Source organism: Anabas testudineus, chromosome 14, assembly GCF_900324465.2.
Source record: "Anabas testudineus chromosome 14, fAnaTes1.2, whole genome shotgun sequence".
NCBI classification, from domain to species: Eukaryota; Metazoa; Chordata; class Actinopteri; order Anabantiformes; family Anabantidae; genus Anabas; species Anabas testudineus.
Window position 1 is genome coordinate 4784690 of NC_046623.1, and position 21814 is coordinate 4806503.

At 38.8% G+C, this 21814-nt stretch overlaps 3 protein-coding genes across 8 annotated transcripts; 2 read left to right on the forward strand and 1 right to left on the reverse strand.

Moving 5' to 3' along the window:
* Nucleotides 1–265: 265 nt before the first annotated feature.
* LOC113169401 (unconventional myosin-XIX) lies at nucleotides 266–10818 on the reverse strand. Of its 3 annotated transcripts, XM_026370779.1 has the most exons (24): nucleotides 10566–10818; nucleotides 9016–9163; nucleotides 8049–8197; nucleotides 7467–7580; nucleotides 6669–6801; nucleotides 6521–6590; nucleotides 6327–6429; nucleotides 6142–6238; nucleotides 5972–6048; nucleotides 5791–5881; nucleotides 5372–5537; nucleotides 5097–5170; nucleotides 4885–5006; nucleotides 4597–4710; nucleotides 3914–4090; nucleotides 3700–3837; nucleotides 3505–3612; nucleotides 3337–3407; nucleotides 3176–3255; nucleotides 2383–2540; nucleotides 2067–2196; nucleotides 1654–1739; nucleotides 884–1207; nucleotides 266–777 (listed from the first exon to the last, which is right to left on the reverse strand). In XM_026370779.1, the coding sequence occupies exons 1-24, from the start codon at nucleotides 10629–10631 to the stop codon at nucleotides 664–666; spliced, it is 2910 nt and encodes a 969-aa protein (XP_026226564.1). In that variant the 5' UTR covers nucleotides 10632–10818; the 3' UTR covers nucleotides 266–663. The 3 variants fall into 3 exon arrangements, 2 of the variants coding, with proteins under 2 accessions (XP_026226564.1, XP_026226565.1); XR_003299557.1 differs by lacking the exons at nucleotides 266–777; nucleotides 884–1207; nucleotides 1654–1739; nucleotides 2067–2196 and adding an exon at nucleotides 2946–3087 and having other exon boundaries at nucleotides 2411–2540; XM_026370780.1 differs by lacking the exons at nucleotides 266–777; nucleotides 884–1207; nucleotides 1654–1739; ... (7 more) ...; nucleotides 4597–4710; nucleotides 4885–5006 and having other exon boundaries at nucleotides 5354–5537.
* A 429-nt stretch (nucleotides 10819–11247) lies between these two features.
* pigw (phosphatidylinositol glycan anchor biosynthesis, class W) lies at nucleotides 11248–13434 on the forward strand. 4 transcript variants are annotated; one of them, XM_026370782.1, is made up of 3 exons: nucleotides 11248–11437; nucleotides 11531–11653; nucleotides 11747–13434. In XM_026370782.1, exon 3 carries the CDS (start codon nucleotides 11750–11752, stop codon nucleotides 13229–13231), a length of 1482 nt encoding a protein of 493 aa, XP_026226567.1. In that variant the 5' UTR covers nucleotides 11248–11437; nucleotides 11531–11653; nucleotides 11747–11749; the 3' UTR covers nucleotides 13232–13434. The 4 variants fall into 4 exon arrangements, with proteins under 4 accessions (XP_026226567.1, XP_026226568.1, XP_026226570.1 ...); XM_026370783.1 differs by having other exon boundaries at nucleotides 11248–11631; XM_026370785.1 differs by lacking the exon at nucleotides 11531–11653 and having other exon boundaries at nucleotides 11248–11487.
* A 608-nt stretch (nucleotides 13435–14042) lies between these two features.
* ggnbp2 (gametogenetin binding protein 2) lies at nucleotides 14043–21282 on the forward strand. The gene is made up of 14 exons (XM_026370781.1): nucleotides 14043–14165; nucleotides 14979–15105; nucleotides 15536–15616; nucleotides 15773–16026; nucleotides 17116–17214; nucleotides 18251–18364; nucleotides 18452–18661; nucleotides 18814–18988; nucleotides 19085–19273; nucleotides 19386–19518; nucleotides 19608–19733; nucleotides 19855–20003; nucleotides 20084–20296; nucleotides 20508–21282. Exons 2-14 carry the CDS (start codon nucleotides 15013–15015, stop codon nucleotides 20709–20711), a joined length of 2040 nt encoding a protein of 679 aa, XP_026226566.1. The 5' UTR covers nucleotides 14043–14165; nucleotides 14979–15012; the 3' UTR covers nucleotides 20712–21282.
* Nucleotides 21283–21814: the final 532 nt, after the last annotated feature.

The window sequence follows — 21814 nt, forward strand, 5'->3', positions numbered from 1 at the left end:
TAAAATACACTCAAATACTGGATGTTGACATCTATAATCATGTGTCCAGCTGAATCACCCAAAAACATATGTATAAAATTACACAGAAATAATCACCTTTTAAATAAATACAACGGCCTATTTTCAGTTTGAGCAAAGATTTTTAACAAGGCACTTGTCAATGGCCCAAATACACTGATCAATAATCAGATGTTCCAAATAAAGACCAAAACAAACCTGCAGTCTTCTTTATATCTCACAATATATATAATATCTCTTTTTCTTTTCATGTGACGACACTAATATTAGGGAAACAGGGCACATGTTTTGTAAATAGTTGAATGCCTGCCCTATCTCAAATGTAGCAGAAGGTCATGTTTCTGCCAAAGTCTACTCACTAAGATTTTGAATTTGAGACTCTCTGGGACCTAAAGGCCACGACAGGTGATTTTCTGATAATAAGCTTAAGTTCTTAGGTCACTGTAATATCTCATCTGGCCTCCTGATAAGATAATAGAATAATTAATGGTGTAGGCAAAAACGTGAAATAGCAGGTTTTTGGTTTGTTTCTTCTGTGTCAGGTTGTATAAAACAGCTGCTTTACTAATAAAGCACCACTGTGCCAGATTATCCCTTATCAGAGTCACTGAAATCTGCCTTTAGTGTTCTAATAAGAAGGAATTCTTACAATGTTTTCTCAAGCAGGATCTCATTGAACCCTGTCACCTCTCTCTTCAGGTCTGGTTGCCTGTCAGCATAGAGAAGCGGGGATCGCTGACAGTGTAGCTTTACAGATCCCTGAGTGGAAGAGGAATAAAAAAGCATTTCAAAAGGACAATAAAAAGAATCACAAAGTAGACCAAAATTTGCAGATTTAACAGAACTTCTGTGGGTGTGACTTCACCTTGGGTTGAGCCCGTATGGAAGCAAGCTCCTGCGTGCACTGGTTGGTCTTCACCTTGTACTCCCCTCTCCTGGAGGGCAGGTTGAGTGAAGCCATCACAGACATCACTTTCTGGAAGCCTGTGGCAGTCAGAGACATGGTGATGGATGGGGCGGAGGCCAGGGCCAGGCCCATGGGCCACCCTCGCACTGTTACAGGCTCCTGGATGTGGGAGAGCTGCACTGAACCCCGTTCTCTGATAACAGGGTTCACAGCTGGCATGTCATCTTCCACAAAGTCCTTAGCATCATCGAGTTCTGCCTCAGCCAAGGATTTTAACAGAGCCTGCCATGAGACCCAAACAGTCATTTATGCATTATCCATGACCATTTATTCTTCCTTAATTTAAACAGGGGAAATTAATGAAAGTAATGGTGGCTCCTAATTTCTTGCAGCAAACCTGCAATTTAGGTGAAATGCTGCTGGTGTTCAGAAAACAAACAGTTATAGATACTAAGATCTATTGTCATGTATGTACAGTATAACTCACTCACATAACACTTCAAAAATGAATTAAGAGCAGCTTGAAAAATCCTGTAGGACAAATTATTGGGTACTAATAAAATATGCAAAAGAAGCTCACAATATAAAACAAGCAAAGCAGTAAAACTAAGAATGTTCATGCTTCAAAGACAACACATCAATATGTCAATCTGGGAGTTCCTTCGTTGTTCAGTTGAAGAATGAGGGGGGAAACATAAGACATGATACATGTTCTTTCCAAATCTCACCCTCCACTTCCTCCACGTGTTCTGGATGACAGCAGCTGCTCTGTTCCATCTCTGGACCTGCTTCCTAACCAGCCAGGACCGCACCACTGCAGGCAGCAGAAAACATATTCAACATTCAACCCATGACTGGAAGTAAAAACACCATTCCTTCTACAATTTTGATTTGTGCACCGCAGAGAATGCTGATGAATCTAGCATTAAAAGTTAATCAGATGAGAATCTATTTTTGGCAGCTTCTGTTCCTTATGAAGGGATAATTAGTATCACCCTACAAACAGTGTGTACAGACTCCACCAGCTGGTTTCTGTTGGCCAGACAGGTTAAAGCCAGTAAACTCCCAAAATGAGAACAAGGCCACGGTGCTCTGCTGAATCCACTCAGACATACCTGTTGTCAGGGTATTAAAAGTTTACCTGCTTGGATTAGAGTAGCAGACTGTCGGCGGGCATGGCGCCTACAGCGCTGGTACCGCAGCCAGCAGCACTGAATGGTGAAGGCACACTGAGACTGAATCTTCTTCCTCTGCTCCTCCAGCAAATCTAGCTGTGAGAAGAGAGCAAGGTGGGTCAGTACTTGCTATATAATCCTCATCACTTATCCAACATTTACAACACAGACTAAGAACTACATGTCCAGCCATCACAATTTCCTGTGCATTTTTGTAGAAAGTTATAAATACACTTTAACTTACAGTTTGTATGAGAATGTCTGTCTATATAAATGACTGACCATTGACTGAGTGAGGAAAACTTTAGTCCTTCCGCAGTGTGCCCATGAATTGTGTTTTTCATTTATATGGCAGCGTGAGTTCAAAACGTGGTGCTGTAACACCATCCGAAGTAGCTTCTCCACTTCTTGCCGAAGCATGTTGCCACCAGCCTCCAAATCTAAGATAAGGAGGCAACCAAAAATTAGGCAGAGCAAAGCAGTAGAGACATAATTAAAGTAATGGCTGAGCAGCAATCACACAATTGAGAGATTCTGTTTTACCACAGAGAATCAATTTAACAGCGTGTCAGTCAGGTAAAAAGTGTAGTGTAGTGATAGAGTGTTACATATACGCAGGTGTCTTTCAACTCTGACAACATGCAAGTGCATATGAAGAGGAGAGAGGTAAAGAGGTTACTAAACAGAAGGCACCAGTCAGGATTAGTGAGCAGGCTAACAGAGGGTAAAACAGTTCCAACAGTGATAAGACAAATATGAAAAGTTAGCTCAAAGACACTAAACAAACATTAGACAGTAAACAACGGGCAAAGCACAATCTGATATCCAGAGTTACATGCAATTACCTTCACAGTTCATATAGAGATGTAAATTGTGTTAGAAAGTCCTTTATTATATACTAAATTGAAAATCCCAAGAAGAGCAGTAAACTGAGGATCACATTTACAAAGAGGGCTAATGAAGAAAAGGGAGAATAAACCACCAGACCTAAAGAGAGGAAATAAAAATCACTATTTGTCCACGGTAAACATGCCAAAACTGACCATGAATGGACCCAGCAACAAACTGTACTTACCAGCACAATGGCTCGCTGACTTGAACCTTGGATCTTTTAGAATCAGGCCATAACGTTGCATGAAGCTTCTGAAAGGAATTCTGCAAAACAGAAATCAAACGTTCATCAAACACCAAGCAAAAAAAAAAAGCAGGAGATTAAACAAAGGAAAAATGTTTCACCTTATCGGAAAGCCAGCAGCACTGATGTGTATGGTCTCCACAATGCCACATGCCTCCAACTGCATGATAACCTAACAGCGCACAAGAAATATCCATGAAAACCTCTTTTATTTTGTAAAACTACAACAGCAAACTGTGAGTCATCTACAACCACAGCAGAATATTTACCTCCTCCTTTTTGAAAGTAAGTGGCTGGCAGTCAGGGTTTGGTTTGATGCAGCGAGTGTAGTGAGGAGTTGTGCTGTGGAGGATCATCATCAGTCTCTCCAGAGAATTCTACAATCAGACATTCAATTAATCAGTGCTATGACTAAATCATGCAGTGCCCAACAAGCTGCTGAAAAAGGCTGTAGTCTTTCCAACCTTGAACTTAGAGACTACAGTGACTTTACTGAGCCCCTTGGTAGTCGGGATCTCAGTTTCCTTGTCAGTGAAGAGCTGGTGAAGCAGGGAGTTATTAGACTTCTGCAGCAGACTGATAAGCTCTGGTGGCACAGGGTCCTATAAAACAAGATCCCTTAAAGGATTACTGAATGGATGGATTTTGTGAAGCTTACTAAATAAAAGTGTTTCTTACCTTGTTTTTCTCCACCATGCCCTGTATCTGGTAGCTGACTTTGCCAGCGTAATGGGCCACAGTGAAGTGTGGCACCTTGCTGAACTTGTCCCAGCTGATGTTGGCATTATCACTGAGCTCCTTCTCCAAACGAACCCTCAGTGTCTTTGCATCTGAGGCTCGATTGAGACGACTCTCCTACAGGAAAAGGAAAGTGAAGCATTTCCACTTACAGAATACAGTCACCCATACTATACTATCCTTTAATAATAAATCACTGTAAGATTAGACAAAAAATCAATCGCTGCATGTTCTTTTCCTGTTAGGGTTAAAAAGGCCAAAGGAAACCCCCCTCTTCTTCAATGTAAACAGCTAAATTCTTACTTGTTATATAATAATTCATGATTTAAGAAGCAGATGCTCTTTTGTCTTATACTCTTTTACTATAGCCAAACATTGATTTCTCATTTCACGTGAAGACTAATTTAAGTTGAACTTTTCCTTTACTTATTAGGAATACATTTATTCCACAGAACGTAACTGCAAATAAAAAAGTGACATAAAAAAAAATTACAGGATTGTTCCAGTTTGTTTTTAATATTTTTACATAATTAATATTGTAGGAATTATGCAAGTTTTATGTTGTCTTCATTACAGTTTTTATGAATAAAAAGAAATACAAAACATTCAAATGACCAGCATACCTCATTAAGAAGAGAAAACACACTGATTGGGCTTCCCTCTATTAGATCCAGACAGCTCTGGTTGTCTTGGTATTTGACAAATGACCACTGCAACCCTTCTGACACATATTCATCCTGTGGAAGCAATATAAACACATACGTTCAAGAACAAAACTCACTGTTCACATTACACAATAATTAGGATCAGTCGAAGCTTATTGATTGTCTGAGGCCTGAATCTACACAATGAGCAGAGGATCTAGAGCTCTGCTAGGATCTCTGCATGGGGATAAGACTGACAGACGCTACCTGCTGAGCTCTGAGATAATGAGCCACAAAGTGCTGCTGCAGTTTTTCGTTTGCGTAGTTTATGCACAGCTGCTCCAGGTTATTGACCTGGAAACACTCGAACCCGTACACATCTAGGACTCCTGAAGATTACAGAGAAGAGAAGACTGCGTGAGCTTATGTCAACAAACTGGAGATATGCATTTAATGTGTCATGAAAATATTGACTTTACCTATGAAGTTGCACCACGTGGAACTGTCTGCACATATGCTGTTGTTGATTAATGTAACCAGCCATTCAAATAATCTGTTGGAAACAGTAACACACTTTTTGTGTCAAAAGACAAAGCCTGTTATAATCAACTGTGACAAATAGATGTATCATCTCACTGCATTTAACAACAACTTAATCTGAGTCCAAGACAAACGCAAGCTGCTACATAACCAGTTGTTATCACACACACACTGACAAACTGCAGCTATTTCTTACTCAAATCCTCAGTCTTACTGGGCATAGATGACCTTGGCCAAACAGTCTCTCCTCATGCTGCACTCAGCCTGGGTACAGGGCTTCAGCACACTCTGCTTTCCAGCCTTTAAAGTCATCACTCTTAAACATGTGTGGAGCTCATCAGCAGGGACACATAGTAGCTCAGCAGCCCTCTGCAAAAAGTCTAAAACACAGGCAGCAGAGGAAAACATGTTACATGTGATTATTATTGATAGTTAAAGGAAGCAGGGAGATTTCACGGAATTCCTTTTTCAATCAGTAGAATGACAAGTGTAGTTGATCTTTCAAAATAAATTCATGGTCATACTGTTTACATGTATGTATGGCCATACATTTTCATTAACAGAAAAACAGGAAGCCATTGATATGAGTTGATTAAATTTCTTAAACATAATCATATCCTAAAGTCTAAATACCTTTAGACTGTTCTTCTAAGTCACAGGGTTTTGATTCATCTGTCAAAGAGGAGAAATTTACATTGCCCAGCTGCAGAATTCCTGCTAATACCTGTAATTACAACAGAGAAATATAAGACTTCATCCACAGAGAAACTAAAACAATCAAATCAAAATGGAAAGTCGAGGATCCATATCTTACCTGGAATATTTGTCTCTGCCTTTCTGTGTTAATGCCCAGATGAATCATTGCTTTAAGAGTCTCATGAAAACAATCCTCTGTGGAACAGTAAAACACCATTAGTTATCTGTATCTAAAAGTGAATAAATTTCCTAACAAATAAAGGATGAAGGATAAAGATTTAGACCAACCCTCAATTGTTTTTTCTGCATTTGGCAGCCACATAAAATGTTGTTCATGCGGCATCTTCCACTCTTTTCTCTGCTCCTCTGTGGCCCCTTTCATCATCTAGAACACATGAACTTCTTACCATTCAGCTCTGTATGAATATTAATAATAAGCTGTAATATCCTATGAGTTTATGTGACTTAGTCACCTGGTAAAAGATGTGGAAGTTTCTTTCATTAGCAGGTTGGCAGGCCACCCTGGTCTTCTCCAGCAAATATGTTTGCACAGACGCCCCCACTAACAGCTGAAACCTTCATGTAGAAAAATAACATTAAATAACCCATACTACAGTTGACTTGCTGATTTTATCTCATGTAATAATAAAGGAACTACAGCAGGTACCTGTCCAGCTGGAGTTGGATGTACTTTCCAAAGCGGCTGCTGTTGTTGTTCCGTAGTGTACAGGCGTTTCCTATATGGAGGGTAAACTGTTGCTTAGTGACTGCCTGCAGGGGTAATTTTCATATTCACAAGTCACAAGAGATCTCACCAAAAGCTTCCATGATAGGGTTGGAGTCCAGCACCCTCCTCTCTATCCTCTCCACTGTGTCCTGACTCTTCACCAGTGAGGAGGAGGCCGCAACAGTGGCATAGTATTTCATCAGGCAACGAGATGTCCATGTCTGTAAAGGAATAAATTGATAGGCCACCAACTCAGATCTCAATCTCACAAAACGAACAAATTTTCACCTGGAGATTCTATCTATTAACCTTATGACCCAATTTACAGAGATCACCAACAAGCAAAACCAACAATTACAGGCCTTATGGATGTATATCACAGCTATTTCCTGCCTAATCTATGGTTTAAAACTGTGTAAAATAGTAAAAATTCCCACCCAAGGGAATAGAAGCTTTTCTGATGAATTGTTTGCAGTCAAAAATGTTATTCTGTGTTTAAAGCAATACATCTTAATTTAATGAAAAGCTTCTTGCAGAGAACATTTGGCTTTTTGCTTAATAAAGAAGTTACTTGATAATCAAAATTAATTTTCTTTTAAGCAACAAATGAACTCTTTATTGCAGAATCTTCTTTGCTAAAAGTACTTTTTTCGAAATTGTGGGATTAAAGATGTTTTTCATGATGAGGTTTTGAGTTTTGTTGCACTGCGATTATTGCTATTTGTACCACATATCGTCCACACTGTAAAAGGACTTTTCATGCTATTAGATATGAAAAATAACTAATAATTACTTGTGATCAGATGTGACTGTTGTTATTTCTCTTTAATTAGTAAGTTACTAAAACCCTTTTGAACTTTTTAGTATAACACACGCGCTGCTTTACCTTTCCTGCACCGCTCTCACCACTGACCACTAAGGACTGGTTCACAGGCGCCAGCTGACTCTGGACATTTCTGTAGGCTTCTTCTGCCACAATAAAGATATGTGGCTTGAACTCCTGTTGATAAGCACAGACAGGCTTATTAAGATGCTGCTTATTCATGACCAAAGTCCCCAGAATTTAATGAGTTTGAGGTCCTGACATAATGAGACAGTTAAAGATCTGCAGTGGTTTAAGGGATCCCAAATCAGCACGGCTAATGATTTTTGCACTTAAGATTCTGCAAAGTTATTAAACATCTAACATACTGATGAAATATTGATTGTTAATGGTGTGTTGACACACTTGTGGTAGCAGTTGGGTCATTTTAAAGTTCTGCATTAGTGTATAATTTATTCAGGAAATGGCCTTCTCTTACCACACAACTCTCCCTCCATATCCACACCCCTGATTACACCACCACCCATCTTTCCCCATGATAATATAATTTAAAAAGAAACAAACAAAACAAAAACTGAAACATACTACTGAAAAATACACTGTACATAAATTCTAAGATTACAGAAGCTGTGATACTGTAAATACCTGTGGCTGAGGGGCACAGTGATATTCTTTCATCACATCCAGAGAATAGAGGTCAGGTATTGGCTGGAAGGGGTTAAGAGCCACCAAGGTGCAGCCAGCATGGGTATAAAACACCCTCACATTGTACCTGGCTTGCAGGCATTTCAGCACTACCAGGGAAAAATGTAACAGCTCATTAGATACTAACACCAAATAAACTAGAAAGACTACAGACGATTGCCACGGGAGAGGAGAGCAAGAGAACAACAGAAAAAAACAGCAGCAAAGATGTTAGACTGTGATAAAAGTAAAAATAATATGATCCATACCACAGGTGCCACATGCTCTTAGTTTTACAAGAAACATTCTTTAGCACTTCCATGCTGTTGCCCTGACCTCTGCTGTTAACAAGCTGTACTGCTGAGTTTTCTCCTTAAAGCATGTTCAAATAAAAACTAAAACCTTAACACAATGTTAGTGAGAAACACTTTTTCTTACATAATGCATCAGTGTGTTTCTATGTCAAGCCAAACTACTTAGAGTAGAAATGACTTCTACTACTCATTTTCCAAATTCTGGATGTTAGAAATGAATAAGGAATATAAGATACTTTTAGAAACCATGTTTTGGTAAGCTAATAAAGCCATGCCCTTGGTTCTGAGTAAAACCTACTCAGCAGTTATAGTGGATACCACAGCATTTTGGTGCCACAGCTATAATTCATGCATTAACTTTTGATCTCTATGTAATACACAGCACATTATGCAATTCAAGGTGACATGGTGAGCTGAAAATCTTTATGTCCCACTAGCAGCATATTTGTATTAGAGCTTATTTATATATTATATGTTATTATACATTAGATTTATGTCATAACATTTTAATCAAATGCATACTTTGTTAACAAAAAAATATAATAGATGATTATTTCAAGTCTTCAAAATAATTTACAAACTCTAAAAGAGTGTCCTCTTTGTTCACTAGTCACCTGTTGTAGGAGTCACAGGGTTGACTTTGGTGAGGTCATCATAAGTGTGGAGCAGGTCTTCTTTAAAGAGGAAAGCCTGAATTTCTCCCTCCAGTGAATCATTTAGGGATGGTTGACAAGACTGGACTTTCTGGATGAATTCTTTCACCTATGAGACAAAATGTGACAAAAAACACACTGATCTTTAAAACAGATTGCACAAAACAAACCTTACATTTTTTCAACTTATGACTAGAAAAGCGTTACATGATTAAACGAAGGCCAAGGAGAGGAGAAAAATTATGCTTAGAATCATATATTTATTATAATGCATATATCTGAAACATAAACACCTCTGTCTGGAAATCTGAAACCAGACAGCTGAGCACAAACCTTTGATGTCTTCATAACCTCAAGTCTCAACCTGCCACTTTTCAGCAGATAGATTCCAGATGATGTCAAAATAAGATCCTAGGTCTTGACGCAAAACAGTACAGCAACAATAAATAAGCTAAAATTCTTAAATGTCGCAAAATATTGTAGTTTTTATTCTCTGTAGATATGTTAAACATAATACGGATTACATAGGTAAATAAAGTGTGATGTCTCGTACTGCATGCTATTTTTGAAATACATACATACATATAGACTCACAAAGGTATGTCAAGGTATGTTATTTTTTGTAGGCCAAGGCAACATGTGACAATTACTTCAGAGTGACAAATGTTAAGTATACTTTATCCTTCACGTGGCTTGGATGTGAGCACTGTCAACTGTCCGACGTGCTACATTGTGCAGACAGATTTAATCCAATAACAGGCAACCTACATCCTTTATTATAGGGATTTATATATAGGGATTTAATACCTAAACTACCTAAGCAACATCAATACCATTGCTAGTACCCAGTGCAACATGAAATCTTGCTATTAGCTGTATCATAAAATCTATTAAGTGTCATACCATAGCAGGATGTTATTAGTAATACGTTATGATACATTATGTTAGCACAACAATCACATATAGGTAGATAAGGTGGAACACATTAACAGTGTCATTCTTTAGGTTTTGTTGGAGTAGCCCTCGTCCTTGATGTCGTTTTATAACCAAACTCTATTCAAAAAACTAACAATTTAGTGAAGGTTGTTGTAAACCCCGGTAACTAACGGCTACCCCCAACATAAGGTATTATTTCAATATTTTGAGCCACTAATTTATACAAAGAGTCACAGCCATGTGTGTGTGCCATGTCTATTTGCTGAAATGTATTTAAATAATTGCTAAAAGTGGTTCAATCTTCAGTCACGGCGGTCTGTATATATGTGTGTATAACAAGTTTGTTTGTTGTTTGTTTTCATTAACGCCATGTGATGGGTTAGAACTATCTACTAGCATAAGGTATCTATGAAGTTATTCCTCAGCCACATGTATGAGGTAATGTAACAACAACATTTGTTTTCAAAAGCTTTTCAATACGAACCAACACTGACAAACTAACATTATTAACTAAGTCTAACATGAAACTTAAACTATAACACCAGTGGAGAAAACGGTCATTCCGTGTAACTTACCGTGGTCCCTCCATTTCTGCGTCCTGCTCTACCGTTAACGTTCCCTCGGTCGTCGGCTGAACTCATTGATTTGACGGTTACCCTCGAGTTTGTCTTAATAGTAAGACGAAACTCTCTGATAAAAAAAAAAACAAACACCTAAAGTGTAATGGAGGTGGACTGTGACTATTGTGTTGTGAAGTCTTGAGCCTCAGTATTTTCCACTTATGTCAGAAATTCCTCAAGGACAACGTCCAGCCGGCCGCCTCCTGCCTCCCCGACTCCCAAACCACACTCTTATTCCCGCCCTCTTCATGAAGCTTCACGGTCCGTAGACCAGCTGAGATTTCAGTGCTATAAACAACTCCACAAATGCGTGGTGTGTATTTTGTATAATATTGACTATTTTTTTCTTTTTATAGCCCCAATATTACTTATGTGACTTCATAAGTTATATGCACAAGATACTGTGGTCACATATTATATTAGCTTCTTAACAATTGTTAAAACAAAGTTTTAAAATTGTACTTTGCTCTTTCTGTGAACCTTGTAGCTTTAGGACTTGTAAAATAAACACCAAAGCACAACTTTTCGTCGTATATGATCATTTTAATTCTACTTCTTCCATCACCGTGAGGTACGTAGTTACCAAAAATCCGAGCTGTCATGAATGAGACATGTTACCGGATGCGGAAGAAAGCCAGGAGGCTCTAAGAGTTCAAATGCTAATGTTGGTATCATGGTTGGACACAGCAGCTGCAGATAACTATGCTGTCAAACAGGTTTTTGAGTTAACGACGTGGAAACGATCGATAAGTAGACACACAGCCACCTTGTTAGTTATAAAAATGTCGTAGTGTTGGTGCTGGAGCATTTGGTTGACTCCGCTCGTGGTGAGTGCCATTGAAATATAATCTGGAAGTGTATTTGGGAAGAGAGCTGCGTACGTATTGTTCTTTTGTTATACGTCTATGTTTCTGCTTTAGCTGAATATCAGTACGTCAAGATCTGAAAGGTTGCTGTAGTTGCAGTTTCTGGAGTTCCTTTGACCTGTCTTATGGCTCAAAACCACGATTAGCCATATCAGGTGCTACACTATCGTCCTAAATGTTAGTATGCAGTGTCTGTCCAACATGTTAAGATGTATCTAAACATAATTATGTGTCTCTTGTGCAATCACTAATGAAAGTTATCGTTTGCAGGCCATGTCTCAGAGGGAATTGAAGGAAGCATTTGTCAGAAATCTCAATGGCACCAATCTGCAGGAGGTGGCACTGGGCTCTTCTCTCGCCCCAATATGCTTCATGACCAGAGGACTGATTCTGATCCTCTACCAGCAGGCTAAAGGGACTCTGCCACTACCACTGATTTTTCACCTGCTTCTAGATTTCAGTGTGCTCATTCTACCCCTCGTCCTGTCATGCACGGTCCTCAGCAGTGTTCTTCACCAGGTCATCGCAAGCTTAATTTTGGTTTCAGCTTGTATGTTTTGCTACATCTATCGTACCAGCCGTCGCCCTTCTGCTCAGCACTCAAAGACCAACATCAGCACTTTCTTTCAGAGTCATGTGGAGTTCAACCAGGTTCCCTTTGTGACCCTCTTTAGAGTGTTTGTTAATGTGAAAACAGCCATTAGCATTCTTGCCGTAGATTTTAGTATCTTCCCAAGGCGATATGCTAAAACAGAAACCTATGGCACTGGAGTTATGGACTTTGGTGTTGGAGCTTTCGTCTTTGCAAATGCCCTTGTCTGTCCAGAGGCACGGAGGAAGAAGATCTCAGGATCCAAGTTGAATCACATCACAAAGCAGCTTTGGTCTGTGTGGCCCCTGCTTGTTCTTGGTATGGGAAGACTAGTGAGCCTCAAAATGTCTGATTACCACGAACATGTGACAGAATATGGTGTCCACTGGAATTTCTTCTTCACACTGGCTATTGTCAGAGTTGTGACCTCCATGCTTCTGGTCATCTTGCCAGCCAATCAGTCGTGGGTGTTTGCCCTTCTTATTTGTGGGATTTATCAATTTTCTCTGGAGACATCAGGCTTGAAGAATTTTATTCTCCACAACAATGACAGAGAAGCAGACTTCCTGCATGCTAACAAAGAGGGCATCTTCTCTGTAGTGGGCTATGTGGCCATCTACATGGCAGGAGTTCAGGTGGGGCTCTATGTGATGAAGCCAAGATCCCATGTTAGAGAGTGGCTTAAAGCACTTTTTAACCTCTTGTTGGGAAGTTTTGTGGCATATGCTGCTTTGTATATATGTCAGACACTGGTGGAGCCAGTTTCCCGTCGCTTAGCTAATTTACCTTTCTGCCTCTGGAGTGTTGCTCAGTCTTTGTTATTTGTATCATGTCTCGGTATAGCTGACATGATTTTACTGTTTTCGAAAAGGACATCAAGCTGTCACTGTGTGCCGTCATCTTGGGATTTGCATAAAAAAGACACTGATTCAGTCAAAAAGAGAGTTGAAATAGAAAGACTTTGTCTTGTTCAAGCTGTCAGCAGGAATCAGTTGCTATTTTTTGTGCTTGCAAATGTCATGACAGGGCTGACCAACTCAATAGTGGACACACTTAGCTGTAGCAGTTCATTTTCAGTCTGTGTTTTGCTGTCATACATGTTCGTGAATTGCTGTGCTATATATGTTTTACATTTGAGTGGAATTACTGTTAAATTCTGGTAAATGTAATCTGTAAAGCTACACGGTTCTCTTGTGTATTTTTAATAGGGCAAGAGTGTGAAGCATTGAAATTAATTCAATCAATTAAAAATGTTTTAATGTCAAAATATATAGTATGTAATGCTGATACTAATGTACATTGTACATGATGTTTATTCAATACCCATGGCTTGATAACATCCCAATAAATGTACCATGAATCTGGACACAGTGTTTAGTGTTCTTAAATGATTTGCATATTCTATATATTGGCTCTCTTAAGGATTTAAAATTGTATTGTTTTCATACAAACTGTGCTAAAACTACAGCCATCTATATATCCAAAAAACTATTTTAGGGCTCACAAAATATAAATAAATCTTATCTTATGTACAACAAGTTCTCCCCTATTGTCTTTTGTTGATCTCTTATTGATTTTAATTTTTTTATGTATTGTTGTTGTTGTTACCTACCTGTTAATGTCATTACTCAATGCAGAGCTGTTTGTGGTAGGGTATGTTTCAGTTTCTCATCCCTACATCCTATTTAACGCTCAGGGACTATAGCATCTATTGTTAAATCATTAAAGTTTGTGGTCCAGAAGGTCAACCAAAAATAAGAGCCAAGAGGGATATCTTAAAAAGCAATATAACTTTTACATATATATGTAAAACTGATTAAAATACATATATAAAAGGGATAAATTACATGTAGGGAATCTGATTTCTAACAGCTTTACTTATGAATGAACATTTGAGTAACAGTAACGAAGTATGAATGAATGTTTTCTTTATCACAGCAAGGCCATAGTGCGCCCCCTAGAGGTAACACGCATTACAACGTCAGTGATTACGTACGGGGGCAGAGGTCAAACTAGTCATGAAGATTCCGCCACCGTAGCAGCTTCACTCACTGTCGCACTTGTTTATTTTTTTTTAAGGGGAACTTTTAGAAGCGGGTAAGTCCAAACTATATCTACTTGTTTATATTTAGATGTTACTTTATTTTTCCAAGACGTAAGTTTATGCTGTGTTTTCCACGTTTGTTGAAGAAGCTGATGAAAGCGGCACTCGCTAAGTAGCCAGACACCTAGTTGAACTTTATATTAGCCGTATACAAGCTTGCTAACGTTAGCTCTGAGGGATAGCAATGCTAACTAGTAAGTTAGCCAAGTTTGCTGGCATCGACGGGGTATGGACAAACTATATGTAGATATAATTACTGCAATATTTTTTTTATTATTTCTTAAGGTATTAGAAACGTGGCAGCATAACAAACGATTGCGAATACTGCGCATAAAACACATTCACCGGCTTTCTCAATTTCTTATATCGTACCTAGATTAGCTAGCAGGCTAACGTTAACTGGCTAACCATCGGTCAGTATTTTGTCCTCCACAGCACATAAACGTTAGCATGATTAAAACCGGATTCATACATTGAGTACTTTTAGCCAGCACGCATGCAGGCTTATTTTACAGACTTAAACAGCATATCCTTTCCCATAAGGTTTCGTTTTCTGTGTCGTTCTGCTAACAAAGCTGGTTAAATCTGGGTCAAGGCAAAGCTGTGTGTGCTTCAGCTGTGTTAGTAACGCTAAATCACATGTCATCCTTCAGTAAATAGCCGATGTTTTGGAGCGTGTTTTAATGCCTGCTAAATACATGCTTTATTATAATGACAATGTGCTGCTAGCCTGCAGTGAATTAGCATTAGCTTGTTACTGTGCGATGTCAGATATCGTCAGTCGGTCTCTTGTGTGTCACCTGCAGGGCAGCCGCACCACAACCGTAACTGGAAGAAGTCATGGCACGTCTGGTAGCAGTTTGCAGGGAAGGGGAAGAGGACTACCCATTTCTGTCGCGACAGATTCCTCTCTATATTGATGATACTCTCACGGTAAGTTAGCTTTCCCATATTTGTGTTTCCAAGGAGAATGTCCTGTGGTGTAAAGAGCCTAACTCAACCATAACCCTCTTCTGATTATGTGGGATCACTTCTGTGTCAGTTTGCAAACTCATTAGATATCACAAAGCAAAGGTTCAATTGTCACTGAGCACTGAGGAAGTCTGAATCTGTATCATTAATATTACATGGCATATTACAATTATACACCTTCAAGTACATCATGAAGGGTATTAATTGTAAGTGCTATAATACAAAACTGCTGTTTATGTAAGCTTATGCAGTAAATAATGGCATCTTAATTTAGAAGTGCAGAAACCGGAGTTACAGGTCCATTTACACAGTTTCTAGAACAAAAAATTTCCACAGTGACATTCTTAGATACATTAATGTGCATTAACTGTCTATTATCTAATTTTATCAGATGGTGATGGAATTTTCTGACAGTGTTATGGATGTTGACGGGCATGAAGTCAACACTTTCCATTGGAAGCAATTTTCTGAGGTGAGAAGCATTAATTTTACATAGTGACCCCTCCTAAAATGTACCATATTATGTGGTTATTATAATAGTTTTTATTTATTTATTTGCTCTTTGCCTGTTTTTAAACACATACACTATGCTGAAACATGATGTACTGTGTAATTCATTTGCTTTTAGTATCACTCCAAATTGAAGCAGCAGGACTTGAACGTGACTTTGACGGTAACGTCCAGGGAGGTGTACAGTGCATTATCTCAGCTGGTGCCATGCGTTGGCTGCAGACGAAGTGTGGAGCGCCTCTTCTCACATTTAGTGGAATCAGGGAACCCAGCCCTGGAGCCCCTCACAGTGAAACCTTCAGGCATGCTCTCTGTCACTAAGGCCTGTTTAACAGATGTAAAGAAGCTCTACACCCTCTTCTATGTCCAAGGGTAAGTAATAGACAAATGTTAAATTTCTACTTTGTAGAGTTAAAGAAAATTGTGCTCAAGTAAAGACAGAAAGAGAAGGGGGCATCTATCCAAAACCTATACTAAAAGAGCTGAAGAATTTGGAGTCCACTGGTAATCTAAAAGTTGGTGCGCATGCTGCAACTTAATTACAATTTTTCTGGCTCAAATCCAGTTGGGGAGCGTTGTTTCATGTCATATATTGTCTTTCCCTGTGTTTCTTGACTGTCTCTCTACTACTGCTACTACTATTTCAATTCAATTCAATTCAATTTTATTTGTATAGCGCCAATTTACAACAGAAGTTATCTCAAGGCACTTTACAGTGTAAGGTTTAAGACCTTACAGAAAATATTTATACAAAAAATTATAGAGAAAACCCAACAACCCCATTTGAGCAAGCTTTACTACTACTAAATAAAGTCTAAGATGGCAAAAATAATCTATAAAAATGGTAAAGAGTTTTCACACCTAAACCCAGAGAAACTGTCTTGTATTTCAATAAAAATTACAGTTGCAAAAAAGGAAGTGTCATCAGTTCACAAAAATCAAAACATTTCCCAGTAGCACTGTGGACTGAGGGGGTCTTTGGCAAACCCCAGGTGTGGTGCAGTGTGTTTTTTTTAGGGGGGGACAACACACAACATTACTAAATGCTTATTATTCACTTTCCTTTTTTGCCACTGAATGTATCAGAGTAAGATAAAAGTGCCTTCCTTAGTGTCCAAATGTTTTTCAGTTTAATAATTGAAACTGTGCTGATACATCATGTTGAAATAAGAACAAGACGTTCCTGCGGATTTTTGGTGTGCAAATTATTGAGCATTTTTTTTGAGTGTTTCCTTTGGGAAATTTTATGAAACTCTGTATCGAGGGATCAGCCAAAACAAACCAAAACTCAAATGTGTAATATAAACAAGATTTCTGTTGCTGAGTTTGAAATACTGAGGATATAACTATACCAAGCTTAAACATTGCTCTCTAAAAACTACTCAGTGTCAGATACAGAGAAATACTAGTGTATTTACATTAACTATGCTGTGTTTTTAAAACAAGTTGTGTTTTTTACAGGTCGAAGTTGAATGACATGATTGATGCCATTCCTAAAAGTAAAAAGAACAAGCGGTGCCAGTTACACTCCTTAGACACACATAAACCAAAACCTTTGGGGTGAGTGATATGCCAGTTTTCTTTTTCCTTAACCAAGCTTTTGTATCAGATCATTCATGTTATGAATGTTTGTTTGTTTATTTGTTTGGAGTCTGTTTTATGAGGATTTGTCTCGCTATTATTCAAGCTTTTTGTTGTGACGAGCTGAAGGCCACCAGAAGTTGTATAATGTGGTTAATGTATTGTAGTTTTGTCAGTGGGATATGCAAAGTTTCTCAGTGATTAGAAAATCCTTTTCATACAACCTAACACTGTACATACTCTACTGTATGTGCTCAAAAGATCATTATTCATGAAAACACATTTAGCAGACACTTTTATCCAAAGCTCCTTACAAGTGAAAAACAAAGTAAGCAACACAAAATTGGGGAGAAGACATTTCAACTAAATCAGAGGGGATCAGAATGTTTAACTATTTGTTTACATATGTCTACATGTTAACATGTGAGGTTGATAAGGAAGTACATAAGAATTATTTAAAGGGTTCTGTCTTACACAGTTTATTGAATATTAGGAATGAGCCTGTTGAGTAAGCAGAGTTATATAGCTCGCTCCATCATCATGGGATCACTGAGCTGAAAAGCTTAATTTTTATTTTATGTAATACGTCACACTGTGTTTTGTATGTAATATTTTTTGTGTTATGTAAATATTGCAGCCTTTCAGTACATTACAATTTTGTTAGGAATCAAATTTGGGAAACAAGAAGATCAAGTCATGTTAAAATAAAACACTGATTACCGTCTTTTGGCCATTTTGTATAAAGCACGGCCACACCACCTCCTAAGCAGCCAGATGAGATGCACTGTGTGTTCTGACCTCATAGCCAACATGAAATTTTTCCCAAACTGACCCCTGTCCTGATTTATAAATATGCTAAAATATTTTCATACATATGTTAGAAGTCCTTATAAGGTGCTTAAAGAACTACAACAGTGGGCTTTTAGCCAGACTGTTAAGTGTTCTGATCAGCAGATTTAAGAGAATAATTGTGCATTGTGATGACACAGCTGCAATCTGACATGTTTGCTTACAGGGGAAGCTGGATGGATGTGTGGGAGCTGATGTCTCAGGAGTGCAGGGATGAGGTGGTCCTCATTGATAGTGCCTGTCTCCTAGAAACGCTGGAGACATACTTGCGTAAACACAGGTAATGCGTGACTGATCATTTCCACAGACCTACTATTTATTAAAAGGTTAGAAGGGAATTAACTGTGAATTACTGTGTTGTGTACAGGTTTTGTACCGACTGTAAGAACAAAGTGCTGAGGGCATACAACATCCTGGTGGGTGAGTTGGACTGCAGTAAAGAGAAAGGGTACTGCGCTGCCTTGTATGAGGGACTATGCTGTTGCCCCCACGAACGCCACATCCATGTGTGCTGTGAAACAGACTTTCTTGCCCACCTGCTTTTCCGGGCAGAGCCAGAGTTTACAGGAGGTTATGAGTAAGTAAAGCTTTTTATGTAAACAGTGACTGCAGCGGAGCTCCCGTTAATCACTGAAGAAACATGTTTCATTACAGTCATATTCTATTATGGCTTTTCTATTTCTTTCAGTGTATAGAAACATTGAATGTATTGTTTTTGTTTGTTTTAAGACGCAGAGAGAGACATGCCAAGACCATTGACATTGCACAAGAGGAAGTCTTGACCTGTCTGGGTATTCATCTGTATGAGCGCTTGCACAGGATCTGGCAGAAACTACGAGCTGAGGAGCAGACCTGGCAGATTTTGTTCCATTTGGGAATCGATGCACTACGTAAAAGTTTTGAGGTACACAACGTCTAAGCCTTGTATGTGTGTGATGTATCATTTCAGATTGTTTTATCAGTTCATGAAGGCATAAAGGCTGTGTTGATGTGTCCCTAGATGGCAGTGGAGAAGATGCAGGGGATTAGTCGGCTGGAACAGTTTGTGGAGGAGCTATCTGAGGAGGAAAGAGCTAAAGAGTTGAAGCAGGAGAAAAAAAGGCAGAAGCGAAAAAATCGACGCAAAAACAAATGTGGCTTTGACATAAACGAACAGGAGGCAGAGGACAAGGACAAAAATCTGGATGAGGTAATTGTCCACTAAAAATGGGAATCTGGGACTGAAACACGTTATTTAGGACATCTGTTTCTGCTATATATGTTTGCCTGTATTTCAGTCTGGCTCATCTGATGTGTTGTAGGGTTCTCTTGACTCTGTGGAGGATGGTTGTAAGGTGTGTGGTAGCCACGATGAGGAGGAAGGAGCTGGCTGTGAGGAGGGCATCGCCACCAATGAAAGCACTTCTTGTAGCTGTCCCGATAACACTAAACCAGGTAAAGATGCGGACAGGCATAACAACAAGCCATTAAACCTTTATTTCCATGTAGACTCCTTTTTAAGAACTACTAAAAAAAATTTCCAGATTTGGTCCCGCACAGCAATGGCAGTGACTGTGGATACTCTTCAAGTATGGAGGGCAGTGAAACAGGATCACGGGAAGGCTCTGACATTGCCTGCTCAGAGGGAATCTGTAACCATGATGAAGCAGGTGCAGCAGGAGTAGCTCTGAGATGCTGAGGACTTACAATCTTAATCCAGATTCTTTTAAACATATAGTATCATGTCTTGACTCTTTTGTCTCACTGCATGTTTTTGTTTACTTTGTGAAGGAGATGACCCAAATGTCCATCACTGTGCTGGTGACAAGGAGGAGGATGGAATAGACAGTTGTTTGGACTGCTGGCAACACTCTGAGGAAAATGGTCAATGCAAGAGTAAAAAGATGAAGAGAAAGGGCAAGGGTTTATGCAGTGATCAGGTGAGAGCACAAGCTGTAGAATTCAAATTCTGTAAGCATAACATACCAAACTGTGTACTAAAGACTGCACATTTTTCCAGGGACAGAAAGATGAAGGCTGTATGTCAAACGGGAACTCAGCAGGCCACAGTCCACCGTCATTGCACACGTGCCGAACCAAAGAAATATTTTCTTCGTTTTGTGGCGATACGTTTGCCAGCATTGCACTACGGTTACCCTGGGCAGTACACCAAAAGAACCTCAGCCTTCATGTGAGGCCCTCAGAGACAAACATAAGTCTCGCCGAGCTTCTGGTTAGTGACAAACTGATGAAACCAATTAAAAATAGACCTTTCTCACAACACATAAAGCTTTGTATGATAGTTTGTGAGCCACTATTTATAACTGTAAAAAGATCTATAGTTCATGCTATCAAAACCAGAAAAGAGGTATGGCATAATAAATGGGATGTTAGATTCTAGCGTTTGTGTAATCTCCTTTGCTCTTCTTGTGCTCTCAATTCAGGATGATTCAGAGGTTACTTCAGATGAAGAGAATTGTCTCACACAGGATGAAATCCAGGCATTTTTAGAAAGAAACCGGTCGTTCTACAACAACCGTCACCAGTACCGACAGCTCCTGAAAGAGAAATTCACCAACTACTGCCGCACCGCTGAGCGGAGTAAGCCAGTCTGCAGAAAGTGGTTTGCCACCACCAGTGTCAACTAACTGCACTAATGACATGTCGTCTCCTGAGGAAAAACACTCATGACCACTTGCTGCAACGTGTTTAGAAAAGAAAAAAATTCTGAAATCCATTTGGTGACCTGTTCAGTCATTTCTCATTTTAAAGTCAATGTAATTCTTACTTTCTGTTGGTTGTCTCTCTCGTTTGCACTTGTACACCAACACATTTTTTCCATCTCATTTCTGGGCTACTTTCTCACCTGTAATTGTTCTCTTTGACCAAGCTTGGCTATTTGTTGCTGGTTTTCTGTAGGGTTATTGGCTAAGTGCACAGTGGAATCAGTAATGAAGCTTTGCAAGCTGTGACATTAGGGGTAAATTTTAGGAGTCTTATGTTTTCTTCCTTTGTTTTTTTTTTTTTTCTTTTTTTATTGTTAATTTTGGTTTCTGTTTTGTTTCTCTTTGGTGACAGTTCAGTGTAGTGGTAATGGTTGTACCATTAAATGTGTACAGAAATCCAAACTATAAAGATTTTACAGAGAATAAACATCCATTTGTATTAAGGATTTGGGTGTGATGTTAAAAGCGCAATGTGCAAAATTTACTAAATAAAGAATATTTATTAATATGCATTAAACATTTGTTGTTGTTGTTTTATTTTATTGACCATGTAAGAGTTCATTTATATTTTGATAAATGACAGATTAAAACCATAATGCTTAATCTCTAAACTACTTAGTGTCTGCTACTAATTTAAACGCTGGGAACCAGGTCCGGCTCAGCAGACTGGTAGGAAGCCTTGTCCTGGAGTTGTCCGGGTTAAATCTTTTAATCTAGCAGTTGTATTACAGTACAGTATTAGTACACAATGTGTTAGTAAGGCTTAATATCTAAAACAACATACAGTTACCAGCACTAGCGTTACTTCGCTTACAGGGTTGTTTTTGTAATATATCACGAGAGAACGGGGTTTATTACAGGAAGCACTTGAAGGCAACATACAACATACCCGTATTGCGTTATTTTATTTCACTTTATTTTATTTTATTTTATTTTCTTCCAGTAGATGGCGCTAAAGAAACACGCCGAGAGCATCGCAGGGCACAAAAAGAAAGTAGGAGGTGATGTAAAGCAAACATTTACAC

Coding starts and splice junctions, on each gene's coding strand:
- pigw (XM_026370783.1), top strand. CDS start 11,750: ATGTCTCAGAGGGAATTGAAGGAAGCATTTGTCAGAAATCTCAATGGC.
- ggnbp2 (XM_026370781.1), top strand. CDS start 15,013: ATGGCACGTCTGGTAGCAGTTTGCAGGGAAGGGGAAGAGGACTACCCA. Junction 15,106..15,535: donor ATATTGATGATACTCTCACG/GTAAGTTAGCTT, acceptor TAATTTTATCAG/ATGGTGATGGAATTTTCTGA. Junction 18,365..18,451: donor ACATACTTGCGTAAACACAG/GTAATGCGTGAC, acceptor TGTTGTGTACAG/GTTTTGTACCGACTGTAAGA.
- LOC113169401 (XM_026370779.1), bottom strand. CDS start 10,631: ATGAGTTCAGCCGACGACCGAGGGAACGTTAACGGTAGAGCAGGACGC. Junction 5,171..5,371: donor GCCAAGGTCATCTATGCCCA/GTAAGACTGAGG, acceptor TGTTTCCAACAG/ATTATTTGAATGGCTGGTTA. Junction 3,613..3,699: donor CTGTAGTCTCTAAGTTCAAG/GTTGGAAAGACT, acceptor GTCTGATTGTAG/AATTCTCTGGAGAGACTGAT.